The 13953-nt window shown below is 44.1% G+C and overlaps 1 protein-coding gene across 1 annotated transcript; it reads left to right on the top strand.

Moving 5' to 3' along the window:
- The first annotated feature begins 960 nt into the window (after window positions 1-960).
- On the top strand, window positions 961-13242 carry si:ch73-40a2.1 (tyrosine-protein kinase receptor TYRO3). The gene is made up of 15 exons (XM_014206630.2): window positions 961-1223; window positions 1609-1673; window positions 1959-2607; window positions 2805-2960; window positions 3245-3583; window positions 4052-4226; window positions 4921-5012; window positions 5172-5291; window positions 5398-5478; window positions 5831-5923; window positions 6065-6186; window positions 6295-6404; window positions 8516-8675; window positions 8924-9057; window positions 12422-13242. Exons 1-15 carry the CDS (start codon window positions 1142-1144, stop codon window positions 12744-12746), a joined length of 2703 nt encoding a protein of 900 aa, XP_014062105.1. The 5' UTR covers window positions 961-1141; the 3' UTR covers window positions 12747-13242.
- The last annotated feature ends 711 nt before the right edge of the window (window positions 13243-13953 follow it).

The raw sequence follows: 13953 nt of genomic DNA, 5'->3' as shown, positions 1-13953 counted from the left end.
AGATGACCATTTGTACAACATAACTGTCATCGATGACAGTTGGCCCACATACTGCACATTTTAGCTGGCCCTGCCATCAGTAGATTTCTGCCTACGCAACTGAATTGAACTAAATGAAAACCTAGAGTGCATTTTAAGAAGCTATTCTTCATTAGACTTCTACTTCTTCTACTGTTTATCATTACTCCATAACGATTGTTGCTACACCTCAGAGTCTTATAAGCAGGCCACAAATATCTGTTTTCTTTGTACTTGTACTGTGGAAAGCAGAAATTGACCCAAATAGCAAAGTCATATGATTTAAAATCTGAAAAAAAGAAGAAGTGGGAGATATTGACCAACACTGGGCATATGTTGATCAGTGGGAGGACAAGCATCCTTCATGGGAAAACAGTAAGTCTGTTCCTGGATGACAGCAGAAACGCCTGAATAATATGCCTCTTCTCAAGTCTTCTCGGCCTTCATATGACCTGTTATGAGCATTTTTGTATGAGTGATTTTACACCTTTCTAACACGCTTGATGAAGTTAACAAACTGAAAATCATCTCCATAAATAATATTTGATTGGTTGATCATCGTCATCAACAACAAAAACAACAGAGACAACAAAAACAGTAACAGCCCTCCCACTGACACTTTCAGAATTATAATATTCTTCTAATGTAAATTATTCTAATAGAAAAGTATTCTGCAAAATGTAATTATTTTGATAAAAAAGGTAGGACTAGGTACCTGTGCACTTTTAATGGAGCTACTACTATAGGATATTTGAGTGACAGGATGGAGGTTATCAAATTAACTTCAGTCCTCAGCACTCTAATTTTCCTTTCTGTACTATTTTTATTCTACCAAGGGGTGGGTAGAGGAGGGAACTCAAGTAATGTAATGGCCTTCAGGCGTAGCGACATTCTTATGGTCAAACTGAGGATTCCAAGCTGAAAGAAGTTCCCGCTATCGCAATACGACCAAAATATTTGACATGTAGCCCAGCTTAGCTATAGACGTCTTACAGACCAAATGCATTGTGGAAAAGGTGGTTCCTGTTTAAACTTCCTCATAATAGCACGTCTTCATCGCTTGAAGACAGCGTGTTCTGATGTATTTTGACAGAACTTGAGAAGACTGGGAAGTGTGCGGACGATGTCGGCCGTCAGGTGGAATGTTGTACTTTGGTTATGTATATACTGTGGTGGCACCTTTGAGCAAACAACCTCGCGAGAAGGTAAGTCATTCATACAGCTGTTGTGTATACGTTGACTAGCCACACAAATAGTCTGTACTGTATATTTGATCATATTTTCAGATTAACAATAGTTTTCTTTTTAATTCTCCTGGTAGTAATATGCTACTGTATTGTACATTACACTGCTAAAATGAATCAAATTATACTTGTATTTATAAAAAAAAATGAAATAGAAGAGAAAGTTTTGTATAATGTAAATAGACTGCCACTGTCTGTGCACTTTACAGTATTTACATTTCATGCCAGAACACCACATTATTTGAGAGCTGCAATAGGCTTATATTATGGGTCAAATAAACCACTTTTACTTCCAATCCTCTCCCTTCGTTCCCCGCCTCTGTCCCCTCTCTCCTCTTCCTTTCAGTGGAGCTCTTCAACTCAGTCAAACAGGCCAGTCTGAAATGGACATCTTATCCAAACCCCAAAGCAGTAAGTAGAATGGTTACCCATTCTGCTCTCTATGTCTAGCAGAAACACTAGATGCTGTGGAGGTTTAGACCAGTTACTTTATAGGTCATTCATGAAATACACTTTTGGCCGGTTTCCCTGACACAGTTTAAGCACGAGAATCTCTGTTGAAGATGCTTTTTAGTCCATTACTTGGTTAAATCTGTATGAGGGAAAGTGGCCCCTGGTGTTTTTGGCCCTGTCCTACAGTAGACCTATGGCTGTATGCCTAATAACATGCTGTATCATCCTCTCCTGTCACTACAGTGGAGTGAGAAATTACTGAGGATGGGTTCAGAGACCCAAGTCCCAGTCTATCAAGCCTGTGCTGTCAACAACAAACCCAGTTCAAGATCACTACTGACTCATTGGATTGCACGGAAGGATGCCCTGCACCTGCTTTTGGACCTACAATTCGCCCAGGAAGAGGAGTCATCGTCCAATCAGCTGAGTCCACTCCAGGTCCACCTTCTGGAATCAGACTCTCCACTGTCCAGATTTAGTGAATCCCAGAATCCCCTCAATCTAAACACTTCTCAGACTTTCAGCACAACAACAGAAGTGCATCGGATCAAGGAGTACCTTAAAAACAGCCTGGAATTAGTGTTAAACACTGAGCCTCTCTCACATGACGGCTTCCATCTTGGATTCACCTACTCAGGGCCCTGCGTCTTCCTATCCTCTGTCAGGCTGTACTACAGGAGATGTCCTCCTTTGGTCAGCCACCTGGTTGAGTTTGAGGGAGCGTCTGCAGGAGCGGGGCCATTGACAGGGTCCTGTGTTGAGGGCGCTGTGGGGGTAGAGGGGCAGGTGGAGCCCCCTCAGAGGGAGTGCCAGGTGAATGGGGCGTGGGGTCCACTGCAAGGGGGGTGCACCTGCGCCCCAGGTCACCAAGAAAAGGTGGACTCTTGCGAAGGTATGTGAAGACCAATCCGAAACACACCACTATGATGAGTTTGACTCTAGTAGATACACAGTATATTTTTTGGGCCAGGAGTTTTTCCAGGTCAGGTCGCATAATCGGGAAAAGCTCCTGGCCCCATGCATCTTATAAGGGCTAGCCGTCTATCTGTGTAGTAGCCTTGACAGATTTATTTGGGTTTCTTCCAACAGCCTGTAGAGTTGGATACTACAAGGCAGCCAATGAGAGTGGGGGTTGTCGCTCGTGTCCACCCAACAGGAAGACGGACAGGGAGGGTGCAGAAGGGTGTGACTGTCGTCAGGGGTACTTCAGCCTCCCGGGTGACCCGTATGTCATGGGGTGCACACGTAAGACACTCCGACGAGTTCCTCAAACCACATTCGTTTTGTAATTTCACAGAAGTATCAAACAAGGTTTATGGATGAGTTGTGTAGAATGTAGTAAATAGTTCAACTACTTGCTTCAACTGAATAAGGATGTGCCATATTGGAGGAGTCAGAGAGGGTCATTCATGAATCTTAATGACAATGGGAAACATGTTTGTAGATGACAACCATGTTTCTTTCATTTCCTAATTTTCTTATGTTCCAATATCTCGAGCTGTTTGGCATGTAGTATTTCTCTTCCACAGGACCACCCTCTGCTCCTGTAAATGTAACAGTCCAGCGCCTCAATGACTCAATACTGACTCTGCTTTGGGACCCTCCCATTGACCTGGGGGGGAGGCAGGAAGTGATGTATGACGTGGAATGCTCAGAGAGAGAGGGAGGGACTGATGGTCAGTGGGCAGTGTGTGGGGAGGCGGTCATCTTTCTCCCTGCCTCAGCGGGACTGACCGTCACTGCAGTCAACCTCACATGGGTCAGCCCACGGTTGGACTACCGGCTGTCGGTCCGGGCAAGAAATGACATGTCATTCCACCAGGGGGCAGCAGCAGCGTCATCAACAGCACCCATAATCATTCATAGATGTGAGTCGGTCTGGATGATGTCATTACTTCTACCTCGTTCTAACGCAGCTGTAACTGCTGCTGCTGATACAACGGGTGGATCTAATCCTGAATGCTGATTGGTTAAAACTAAGGAAGAACGTGTGAGTCATGATCAAGATAAGAATTGTACCATCCTACTGTGATCATACCCTTATCATATCATAACATTTCATAGTGAGTTTGGATGATGTCATCACATTTGGCATCTCTGTTATGGTATATTAACAAAACCGAAACGGCTGATGCAAACAACGCTGCTTAAAGATAATCATGACTCAGAGCACTAACCTTGGCTGTTAAAAGCCTCACTGTACCGATGCACACATGTGCAAGGTTATGGATAATATATACAGCTCATTTCCTTTTGATTTAGAAGGACATGGAATGTCAGGACAGATATGAATCCAACCCACTTCAAATGATGTGAAGATACCCGTCTGTCTACAGGGAAATCGTTTGTGATAAACACCCCTGGTCCCATCTCCCTGGATCCCCACCACTCCCATGTGGACGGCGGTCCCTCTCCCTGGGTGATCATTGGAGCTCTACTGGGAGTCCTTCTGCTGTTGATTCTAGTCCCTGCTGCTGTTTATTCTCTGCTACGCAAATACACCAAGCTCAGGTAAATACACCAAGCTCAGGTAAATACACCAAGCTCAGGTAAATACACATAGCTCAGGTAAATACACCAAGCTCAGGTAAATACACATAGCTCAGGTAAATACACCAAGCTCAGGTAAATACACCAAGCTCAGATAAATACACCAAGCTCAGGTAAATACACCAAGCTCAGGTAAATACACCAAGCTCAGGTAAATACACATAGCTCAGGTAAATACACCAAGCTCAGGTAAATACACCAAGCTCAGATAAATACACCAAGCTCAGGTAAATACACATAGCTCAGGTAAATACACCAAGCTCAGGTAAATACACCAAGCTCAGGTAAATACACCAAGCTCAGGTAAATACACATAGCTCAGGTAAATACACATAGCTCAGGTAAATACACCAAGCTCAGGTAAATACACAAAGCTCAGGCAAACCAGAATGCCCACCTGGGGACCAGAGGAGGCTGGTGGGAGGATCTATAGGAGGAAGGGCTCATTGTAATGTCTGAAATGGAATTATTGGAACCGTATCAAACACATCAAACATATGGAAATCACGTTTGACTCTGTTCCAAAAATTCCATTCCAGCCATTACAATGAGCCCGTCCTCCCATAGCTCCTCCCACCAGCCTCCTCTGCTGGGGACAGAGCCTTCGTGATCTAGCTTGGATGTAGAGGTTCATATATATATATTTATTTTCCAGTCATTACCAGGAGGTGGAGCTGCTGCCTTCTCACACTGGTGTGACCTATGGTCCTAATGAGGGCCCACATGCTGCCCCTCAGGAAGTCAACAGTGAGTGACACTGCCAAGAATTCACTACAAACAGTAGACACAGTATTTGACTCAGATAGACAGGACTGTCAAATGAACTATGTAGATAACAGTGTTGTGTCCCCATTTGACTCCCCCTTCGTTCTTTTTTCCCCCTCTCCTTTCTCTCGTCTCATATAGTGGTGGTGGTACCTGGTGTGGTCCAGTTGCTGGAGAGTGTTGGTGACAATCTACTTACCAGTCTTAGGGATGTCCTGGTGGACAGGAACCAGCTGACCCTGGGAAAGGAGCTGGGAGCTGGTCAGTCAAGGAGACTTATCATATAACATTCTATTCTACTCTGCAGCCTTCTTTTCTTTTCTATTCTGTTCAAGTGAATTATAATGTGTTTCGACTGTACCTCCAGGAGAGTTTGGCTCTGTCTACGAGGGGATCTTTACTCCAGAGGAAGGGATGGACATCAAAGTAGCTGTCAAGACCATGAGAGGTACGCATCATTCAGGGAATTATCCCCATGTAACATGAATGGATATCTTGAAATATTTCCATGTAAAATGAATGGATTATCTTGAAATATTCCCATGTAAAATGAATGGATATCTAGAAATATTCCCATGTGACATTAATGCAGCCTATTCCTTAGTACTGTATGTCTGTAGCACAGGAGGCTGCTGAGGGGAGGACAGCCCATAATAATGGCTGAGTGGAATGTTATCAAACACACAGGAACCGATATGTTTGATACCATTCTATTTATTCCATTCCAGCCATTAATGAGCCCGCCCTCACCTGTGGTTTGTATAGCTTATACTGTATGTTTTCTCCCTATGTGACTTCAGTTGGACTCCACAGTCAGGAGGACTTAGAGTCATTTCTGAAGGAAGCAGAGATCATGCAGCACTTCGACCATAACAACATTGTCAAACTTCTTGGTAATTCTGCCCTACTAGCTCACCTTACTCTGTAACGTATTTTAATGCCGACTTTAATGCTATCACTCAACATTCCATTCATCATTCAAATTCTTGTTGCAGTATTGGCATCCTCTGAAAGTATCTGTGTTTTTCCTACAGGGGTCACTTTGGAGCAGGAGCAGGATTCTCCTTTGCCAGTCCCTCTTTTGATCCTACCCTTCATGAAGCATGCAGACCTGCGCCGGTTCCTCATTGCTACCCGCTATGGGGATATTCCCATGGTGAGACACACACACACAAAGAGGCATGGACACAAGGACGCACATCACACGTGCACAGTCTCGGATTAATATGTATAATCTAAATGAATACTTCTTCCCTCCCCACAGTTTGTGCCTCACCAGAGTCTTCTGCGCTTCATGGTTGACATTGCAGCAGGGATGGAGTATCTGAGTTCACATGGCTTTTTGCACAGGGACCTGGCTGCACGCAACTGCATGTAAGTCCACCAGGGGGTGCCAGTCAATCAGAGTGTACTTACACAGGAGCCTCAGATAAGGAAGACTTCGTCTATGTGACACCTTCATTGGGGAGGACGGACTCGTGGCAATGGATGGAGTGGAATCAGTGGAATTGTATCAAATACATCAAACACATGTGTTTTATTGTCACGATTGTGTGTAGAGAAGGACCATGGCGCAGCGTGCTCTGAGTTCCACATTTTATTTTAGTGAAACTTTACAACCAATAAAAAAAGAAAAAAGAAACAAACAACAAACCGTGACGACAGAGGTGCTACATGCACTGACTCAAAATAAGATCCCACAAACAACAGGTGGGAAAAGGCTGCCTAAATATGATCCCCAATCAGAGACAACGAGATACAGCAGCCTCTGATTGGGGACCATATCAGGCCAACAAAAGAAATACAAAAACTATAGTACCCACCCTAGTCACACCCTGACCTAACCAAAATAGAGAATAAAAATAATCTCTAAGGTCACGGCGTGACATTTATGCCCTTCCATTGCTCCATTCCAGCCATTATTATGAGCCATCCTCCCCTCAGCAGCCTCCACTGATCTATGTCCACACCATTGGTACCACACCATATGTCCACACCATTGGTATTCAGCTAAGGGAATACTATACGATGAATCTATGTCCACACCATTGGTACCACACCATATGTCCACACCATTGGTATTCAGATAAGGGAATACTATACGATGAAACCTACCAACATGTTCAATGAGGATGGGTAAGGTTCCTCCAGGCCTTCGAGGACATGGTACCAAGCCACAGACTGATATCAGGATAGTGGGATGGATGGATACACCAGTTGGTAAATCAATTGAAACAAAGCCTCGTCACAGTGAATATGCCTACAGATCACCATGCAATAGTAAACATGTTTTCTTTGTAGCTGTAAGTACATATTATGAAATTGTTTATAACGTAGTTGACTACCAGTCATACTTTCTGTGTTTGTATCTGTGTGTGTCTGCGCTCGTGTGTGTGTCTTTCCCAGGTTGGGGGATGACGTGTGTGTGTGTGTGTGTGTGTGTGTGTGTGTGTGTGTGTGTGTGTGTGTGTGTGTGTGTGTGTGTGTGTGTGTGTGTGTGTGTGTGTGTGTGTCTTTCCAAGTTGGGGGATTACGTGTGTGTGTGTGTGTGTGTGTGTGTGTGTGTGTGTGTGTGTGTGTCTTTCCAAATTGGGGGATTACGTGTGTGTGTGTCTTTTCTAGGTTGGGGGATGACGTGTGTGTGTGTGTGTGTGTGTGTGTGTGTGTGTGTGTGTGTGTGTGTGTGTGTGTGTGTCCAGTGTGTGTGTGTGTGTGTGTGTGTGTGTGTGTGTGTGTGTGTGTGTGTGTGTGTGTGTGTGTGTGTGTGTGTGTGTGTGTGTGTGTGTGTGTGTGTGTGTGTGTGTCTTTCCAGGTTGGGGGATGACGTGTGTGTGTGTGTGTGTGTGTGTGTGTGTGTGTGTGTGTGTGTGTGTGTGTGTGTGTGTGTGTGTGTGTGTGTGTGTGTGTGTGTGTGTGTGTGTGTGTGTGTGTGTGAGGATATGTGTGTGTGTGTGTGTGTGTGTGTGTCTTTCCAAGTTGGGGGATTACGGTGTGTGTGTGTGTGTGTGTGTGTGTGTGTGTGTGTGTGTGTGTGTGTGTGTGTGTGTGTGTGTGTGTGTGTGTGTCTTTCCAAATTGGGGGATTACGTGTGTGTGTGTCTTTTCTAGGTTGGGGGATGACGGTGTGTGTGTGTGTGTGTGTGTGTGTGTGTGTGTGTGTGTGTGTGTGTGTGTGTGTGTGTGTGTGTGTGTGTGTGTGTGTGTGTGTCTTTCCCAGGTTGGGGGATGACGTGTGTGTGTGTGTGTGTGTGTGTGTGTGTGTGTGTGTGTGTGTGTGTGTGTGTGTGTGTGTGTGTGTGTGTGTGTGTGTGTGTGTGTGTGTGTGTCTTTCCAGGTTGGGGGATGACGGGTGTGTGTGTGTGTGTGTGTGTGTGTGTGTGTGTGTGTGTGTGTGTGTGTGTGTGTGTGTGTGTGTGTGTGTGTGTGTGTGTGTGTGTGTGTGTCTTTCCCAGGTTGGGGGATGACGTGTGTGTGTGTCTTTCCCAGGTTGGGGGATGACTTGCGCGTGTGTGTGGCTGACTTCGGCCTCTCCAAGAAGACATACAGCAACAACTACTACAGACAGACAGTGACTATCCAAATGCCGGTCAAGTGGATGGCCATAGAGAGCCTATCAGAGTCCATCTTTACCAGCAAGAGTGATGTGGTAAGTCACACATGACTAAGAGATGACTGGCATGACATCTGACTGACCCATCACTTGGACCAGCAGTGTGAGCTGACCCTATGACCTGACCAGGACAAACTCTGTATGCTACTCAATACTGAAGCTAGCAGAGGGTGATCATAAAGATGGCTGTAAATAACTGGCTGTTATGTCAATGCATGTTTAAATTGAAGAAAGTGTGTGTTTGCGTGTGTTTATGTGTGTGTGTGTGTGTCCCTTTACTACAGTGGTCATTTGCGGTCACCATGTGGGAGATAGTGTCCAGGGGAAGGACACCATATCCTGGGATCCACAACCATGAGCTCCTGGAACTGCTGAACGCTGGACACAGACTCAAGCTTCCTGAGTGTGATGACAAACTGTGAGTCCTCACTTTATTCTTGTCTAGTTTAGTAATATGACCTCACTTGTTATGGAATCAGTGGGGGATTGTAGCTCAATGCATGTTCACAAGAACTGATGCTAGTTTAGTGAACGTAGATATGGTAACCAGTAGCCTCCGTTTACAATGTAATGTGTGAGTGCAATAATTAATTGAATTTGAATGTGTAGCTGTATTTAGTGAAAACTTTAGTTTACAGAGTCACACAGAGTTGTTGACAACTTGGGCCACGTTTGAACCCCACTGGGAAAAAACTGGTTGAATCAATGTTGTTTCCACGTCATGGTAACGTGGAATCGACATGGAAAACTGATTGGAATTCCAAAAAGTCATCAACGTAAGGGATTTTTGTATTTTTTTACCCAACTTTTAACCTACATCCAATGACAGGGTGACATTTTTGGTCGATTTCACGTTGAATTCGCGTTATTTGACAACTCAACCAAATGTAAATCAAAGCCAGTGGTGAAAAAATTACTCAATTGTCATACTTGAGTAAAAGTTAAAATACCTTAATAGAAAATGCATCAAGTAAAAGTGAAAGTCACTCAGTAAAATACTACTTGAGTAAAAGTCTAAAAGTATCTGGTTTTAAATGTACTTAAGTACAGATGTGGAAAAAGTACTAAATTGTCATACTTGAGTAAAGGTATAAAGTAAAAGTAAATGCTATACATCAAATTCCTTTTATTAAGCAAATCAGATTGCATGATGTTCTTGTTTTTAAAATTTACGGACAGCCAGGGACACACTCCAACACTCAGACATTATTTACAAATGCAGTATTTGTGTTTAGTGAGTCCTCCAGATCAGAGGCAGTAGGTTTGACAACACGTTATATTAATAGGTGGGTGAATTGGACCATATTGCTGTCCTGCCTGAGCACTCAAATTGTAACAAGTACTTTTGGGTGCCAGTGAAAATGTATGGAGTAAAAAGTACATATTTTCTTCAGGAATGTAGTGTAAAGTACAGATACCCCAAAAAACTACTTAAGTAGTACTTTAAAGTATTTTCACTTAAGTACTTTACACCACTGATCAAAGCTAGATATTGAACTGACGTCTGTGCCCAGTGGGACATAAGGTGCTACTGGTTTCTCCCCAAATATTTATTGGCTAGCTTCTGGACTTCCCCTGTGGTTCTGTAGCTCTAACTAATTGAATCAACGTGAGCCTTATTGGCCCGACAGGCTGTAACTGAGAGTTGGGCAACATGGAGCATGTACACAGAGGTGATATTGTCTGTGTAATTAATTATATGTTCACCCTGTCTCTCCCTCTCAATCCATCTTCCTTCCTCTCTCTTTCCTTCCTCTCTCTCACTTTTCCTTTGTTCTCTCACCATCCTTCTCTCTCAATCCATCTTCTTCTCCCCTTCTCTCTTTCTTTCTGCACTCTCTGACTTACAGTGAGGGAAAAAAGTATTTGATCCCCTGTTGATTTTGTACGTTTGCACACTGACAAAGTATTTGAACAGTGAGAGACAGAATAACAACAAAATAATCCAGAAAAACGCATGTCAAAACTGTTATAAAATGATTTGCATTTTAATGAGGGAAATAAGTATTTGACCCCTCTGCAAAACATGACTCAGTACTTGGTGGCAAAACCCTTGTTGGCTATCACAGAGGTCAACCTAGTTGGCCACCAGGTTTGCACACATCTCAGGAGGGATTTTGTCCCACTCCTCTTTGCAGATCTTCTCCAAGTCATTAAGGTTTCGAGGCTGACATTTGGCAACTCGAACATTCAGCTCCCTCCACAGATTTTCTATGGGATTAAGGTCTGGAGACTGGCTAGGCCACTCCAGGACCTTAATGTGCTTCTTCTTGAGCCACTCCTTTGTTGCCTTGGCCGTGTGTTTTGGGTCATTGTCATGCTGGAATACCCATCCACGACCCATTTTCAATGCCCTGGCTAAGGGAAGGAGGTTCTGACCCAAGATTTGACGGTACATGGCCCCGCCCATCGTCCCTTTGATGCGGTGAAGTTGTCCTGTCCCCTTAGCAGAAAAACACCCCCAATGCATAATGTTTCCACCTTCATGTTTGACGGTGGGGATGGTGTTCTTGGGGTCATAGGCAGCATTCCTCCTCCTCCAAACACGGCGAGTTGAGTTGATGCCAAAGAGCTCCATTTTGGTCTCATCTGACTACAACACTTTCACCCAGTTGTCCTCTGAATCATTCAGATGTTCATTGGCAAACTTCAGACGGGCATGTATATGTGGTTTCTTGAGCAGGGGGACCTTGCAGGCGCTGCAGGATTTCAGTCCTTCACGGCGTAGTGTGTTACCAATTGTTTTCTTGGTGACTATGGTCCCAGCTGCCTTGAGATCATTGACAAGATCCTCCCGTGTAGTTCTGGGCTGATTCCTCACCGTTCTCATGATCATTGCAACTCCATGAGGTGAGATCTTGCATGGAGCCCCAGGCCAAGGGAGATTGACAGTTCTTTTGTGTTTCATCCATTTGCGAATAATCGCACCAACTGTTGTCACCTTCTCACCAAGCTGCTTGGCGATGGTCTTGTAGCCCATTCCAGCCTTGTGTAGGTCTACAATCTTGTCCCTGACATCCTTGGAGAGCTCTTTGGTCTTGGCCATGGTGGAGAGTTTGGAATCTGATTGATTGATTGCTTCTGTGGACAGATGTCTTTTATACAGGTAACGAGCTGAGATTAGGAGCACTCCCTTTAAGAGTGTGCTCCTAATCTCAGCTCGTTACCTGTATAAAAGACACCTGGGAGCCAGAAATCTTTCTGATTGAAACGGGGTCAAATACTTATTTCCCTAATTAAAATGCAAATCAATTTATAACATTTTTTACATGCATTTTCCAGGATTTTTTGTTGTTGTTATTCTGTTCAAATAAAACTACCATTAAAATTATAGACTGATCATTTCTTTGTCAGTGGGCAAATGTACAAAATTAGCAGGGGATCAAATACTTTTTTCCCTCACTGTATTCCTCTCTCTCCCTCTTCCTCCCTTTCTCTCTCCCTCTCCCTCCCTCTTTCTCGCTCTCTACCTCCCTCTCTCTCTCCCTCATCTCGCTCAATTTCGCGAGATGAGGGAGAGAGATGGTGGCAACTGTGGCTCAGTTGGTAGAGCATGGTGTTTGCAACGCCAGCATGGTGTGTGCAACGCCAGGGTTGTGGGTTCGATTGCCACGGGGGGCCAGTACAAAAAAAAAAAAATAATAATAAATGCATGAAATGTATGCATTCACTACTGTAAGTCGCTCTGGATAAGAGCCTCTGCTAAATGACTAAAATGTAAATGTATATATTCACTGTATATCTACTCATCTCTCTCCCTGCACCTCTCATCTCCCCCCTAGTTATGAGGTGATGCTGAGTTGTTGGCACAAGGAGCCGGGACATAGGCCTGGTTTCAGGGAGCTAGGGGAGATGCTCAAAGCCCTTCTGTTTGAGCTGCCCCCGCTGGAGGCCAGCCAGGAGGCCCACTACATCAACCAGGGCCTGGAGGCTGCCACTCACAGTCCATGGGTTGCCGATGGATATGACAACCCCGGTTTCGAGGGGGGCGCAGTGGGGAACGTGTACCTGCCCACCCCTGTGGGGGCTGGGGCTAATGCTAAATCTCCACCCAAGAAAGATGATGAAGGATATCTGTTGTGTACGAAAACTGAGTCTGCTGTGTAGACAGTGCATTAGGATGGTGTTGTGGGTGTTTTATAGATTCAATTTGTGAAAGAGACTCTGCTTTTTAAAAGCGTTCTCTGGTGTTTTTGTGTTTCAGTCAGTTTGGTGTTTTATGTTCTGTCAGCTACGGTTATAGCCTACAACAATCCAAGCGTGCTTGAATGTGTTTATTCCATGTGTTATCTCTGTGGTTAGATACCACGGCACAAATCAACATATCAAATATCGATCAATTCAAATCACCTTGACACTTTTATATGTACTGTATCTCTCTCTCTCTGTGTCTGTGTGTGTGTGTGTGTGTGTGTGTGTGTGTGTGTGTGTGTGTGTTGCAGACAGATTGCTGGGCATTACCTTCTCTACTGATGATTGGTGTGTCACAATGTTACTCCAACTTCTGTAAATAATGTTTGATAATCCATTATATTTTTTTTTATAATGTACATTGTTTTAGGGATGATCTTTGAAACCCATAAATAAAAGCATTACATTTTTCCATTGAATTCAAATTTGCATGAAGAAAGAGTGATGTTGCGCAAGAATAGAGTGTGATGTGTCACCAAAGACAGTACAGTATGAAGATAAGCTAAAACTGCTTCTCCAATAGAAATCCCCGATCACACTTGTATACGATCTCATGGCGACGTTGGCTTGCAAAGCTCATGCATAGAAACACGTCATCGGGTCTAACACTCGTCTCGTGCCAAACTGCGTATGTGCAGGCCGTCAAATCAAAGGCACTCCGTTATAAAGTTGTTTTTCACAAAAATGTAAACGTGTCAGTTTGTCACTTTCGCTAGGTTGGAGTAATAACATGTTCAACTACTTAAGACATTGGCTCTGATCTAGGTTGTGCCTTTAGATTTCGAAAAAGTAATAACCATGGAATAATTTTTCACTTTTCTCATTGAATTCTCAAACCCCGGCCGGTCTGTTTGGTCTGTTTCGCTAGCGTTCGCAGCAGTCTCGCCATGTTGCGCCTCTGGGCTTAGAATCTCTGTGGTGTCACCATGTCTAGGTATGGTGTGTTCATGACAACTGGGAACTCGAAAAGAAACGAGGTCAAATCATGACGTCAGTGATCTTTAGGTCGGAAAGTCGGAGCTCTAGAAAAAGGTCCGAGTTCCCGACTTGGAATTCCGAGTTGGAGCTCATTTTTTTCGAGTTACCAGTTGTGTTGGACGCACTAAAGTCGAAAATGTCCGAG

Source organism: Salmo salar, chromosome ssa07 (assembly GCF_905237065.1).
Source record: "Salmo salar chromosome ssa07, Ssal_v3.1, whole genome shotgun sequence".
Classification (NCBI taxonomy): Eukaryota; Metazoa; Chordata; class Actinopteri; order Salmoniformes; family Salmonidae; genus Salmo; species Salmo salar.
This window is presented reverse-complemented; position numbering and strand designations above follow the sequence as displayed.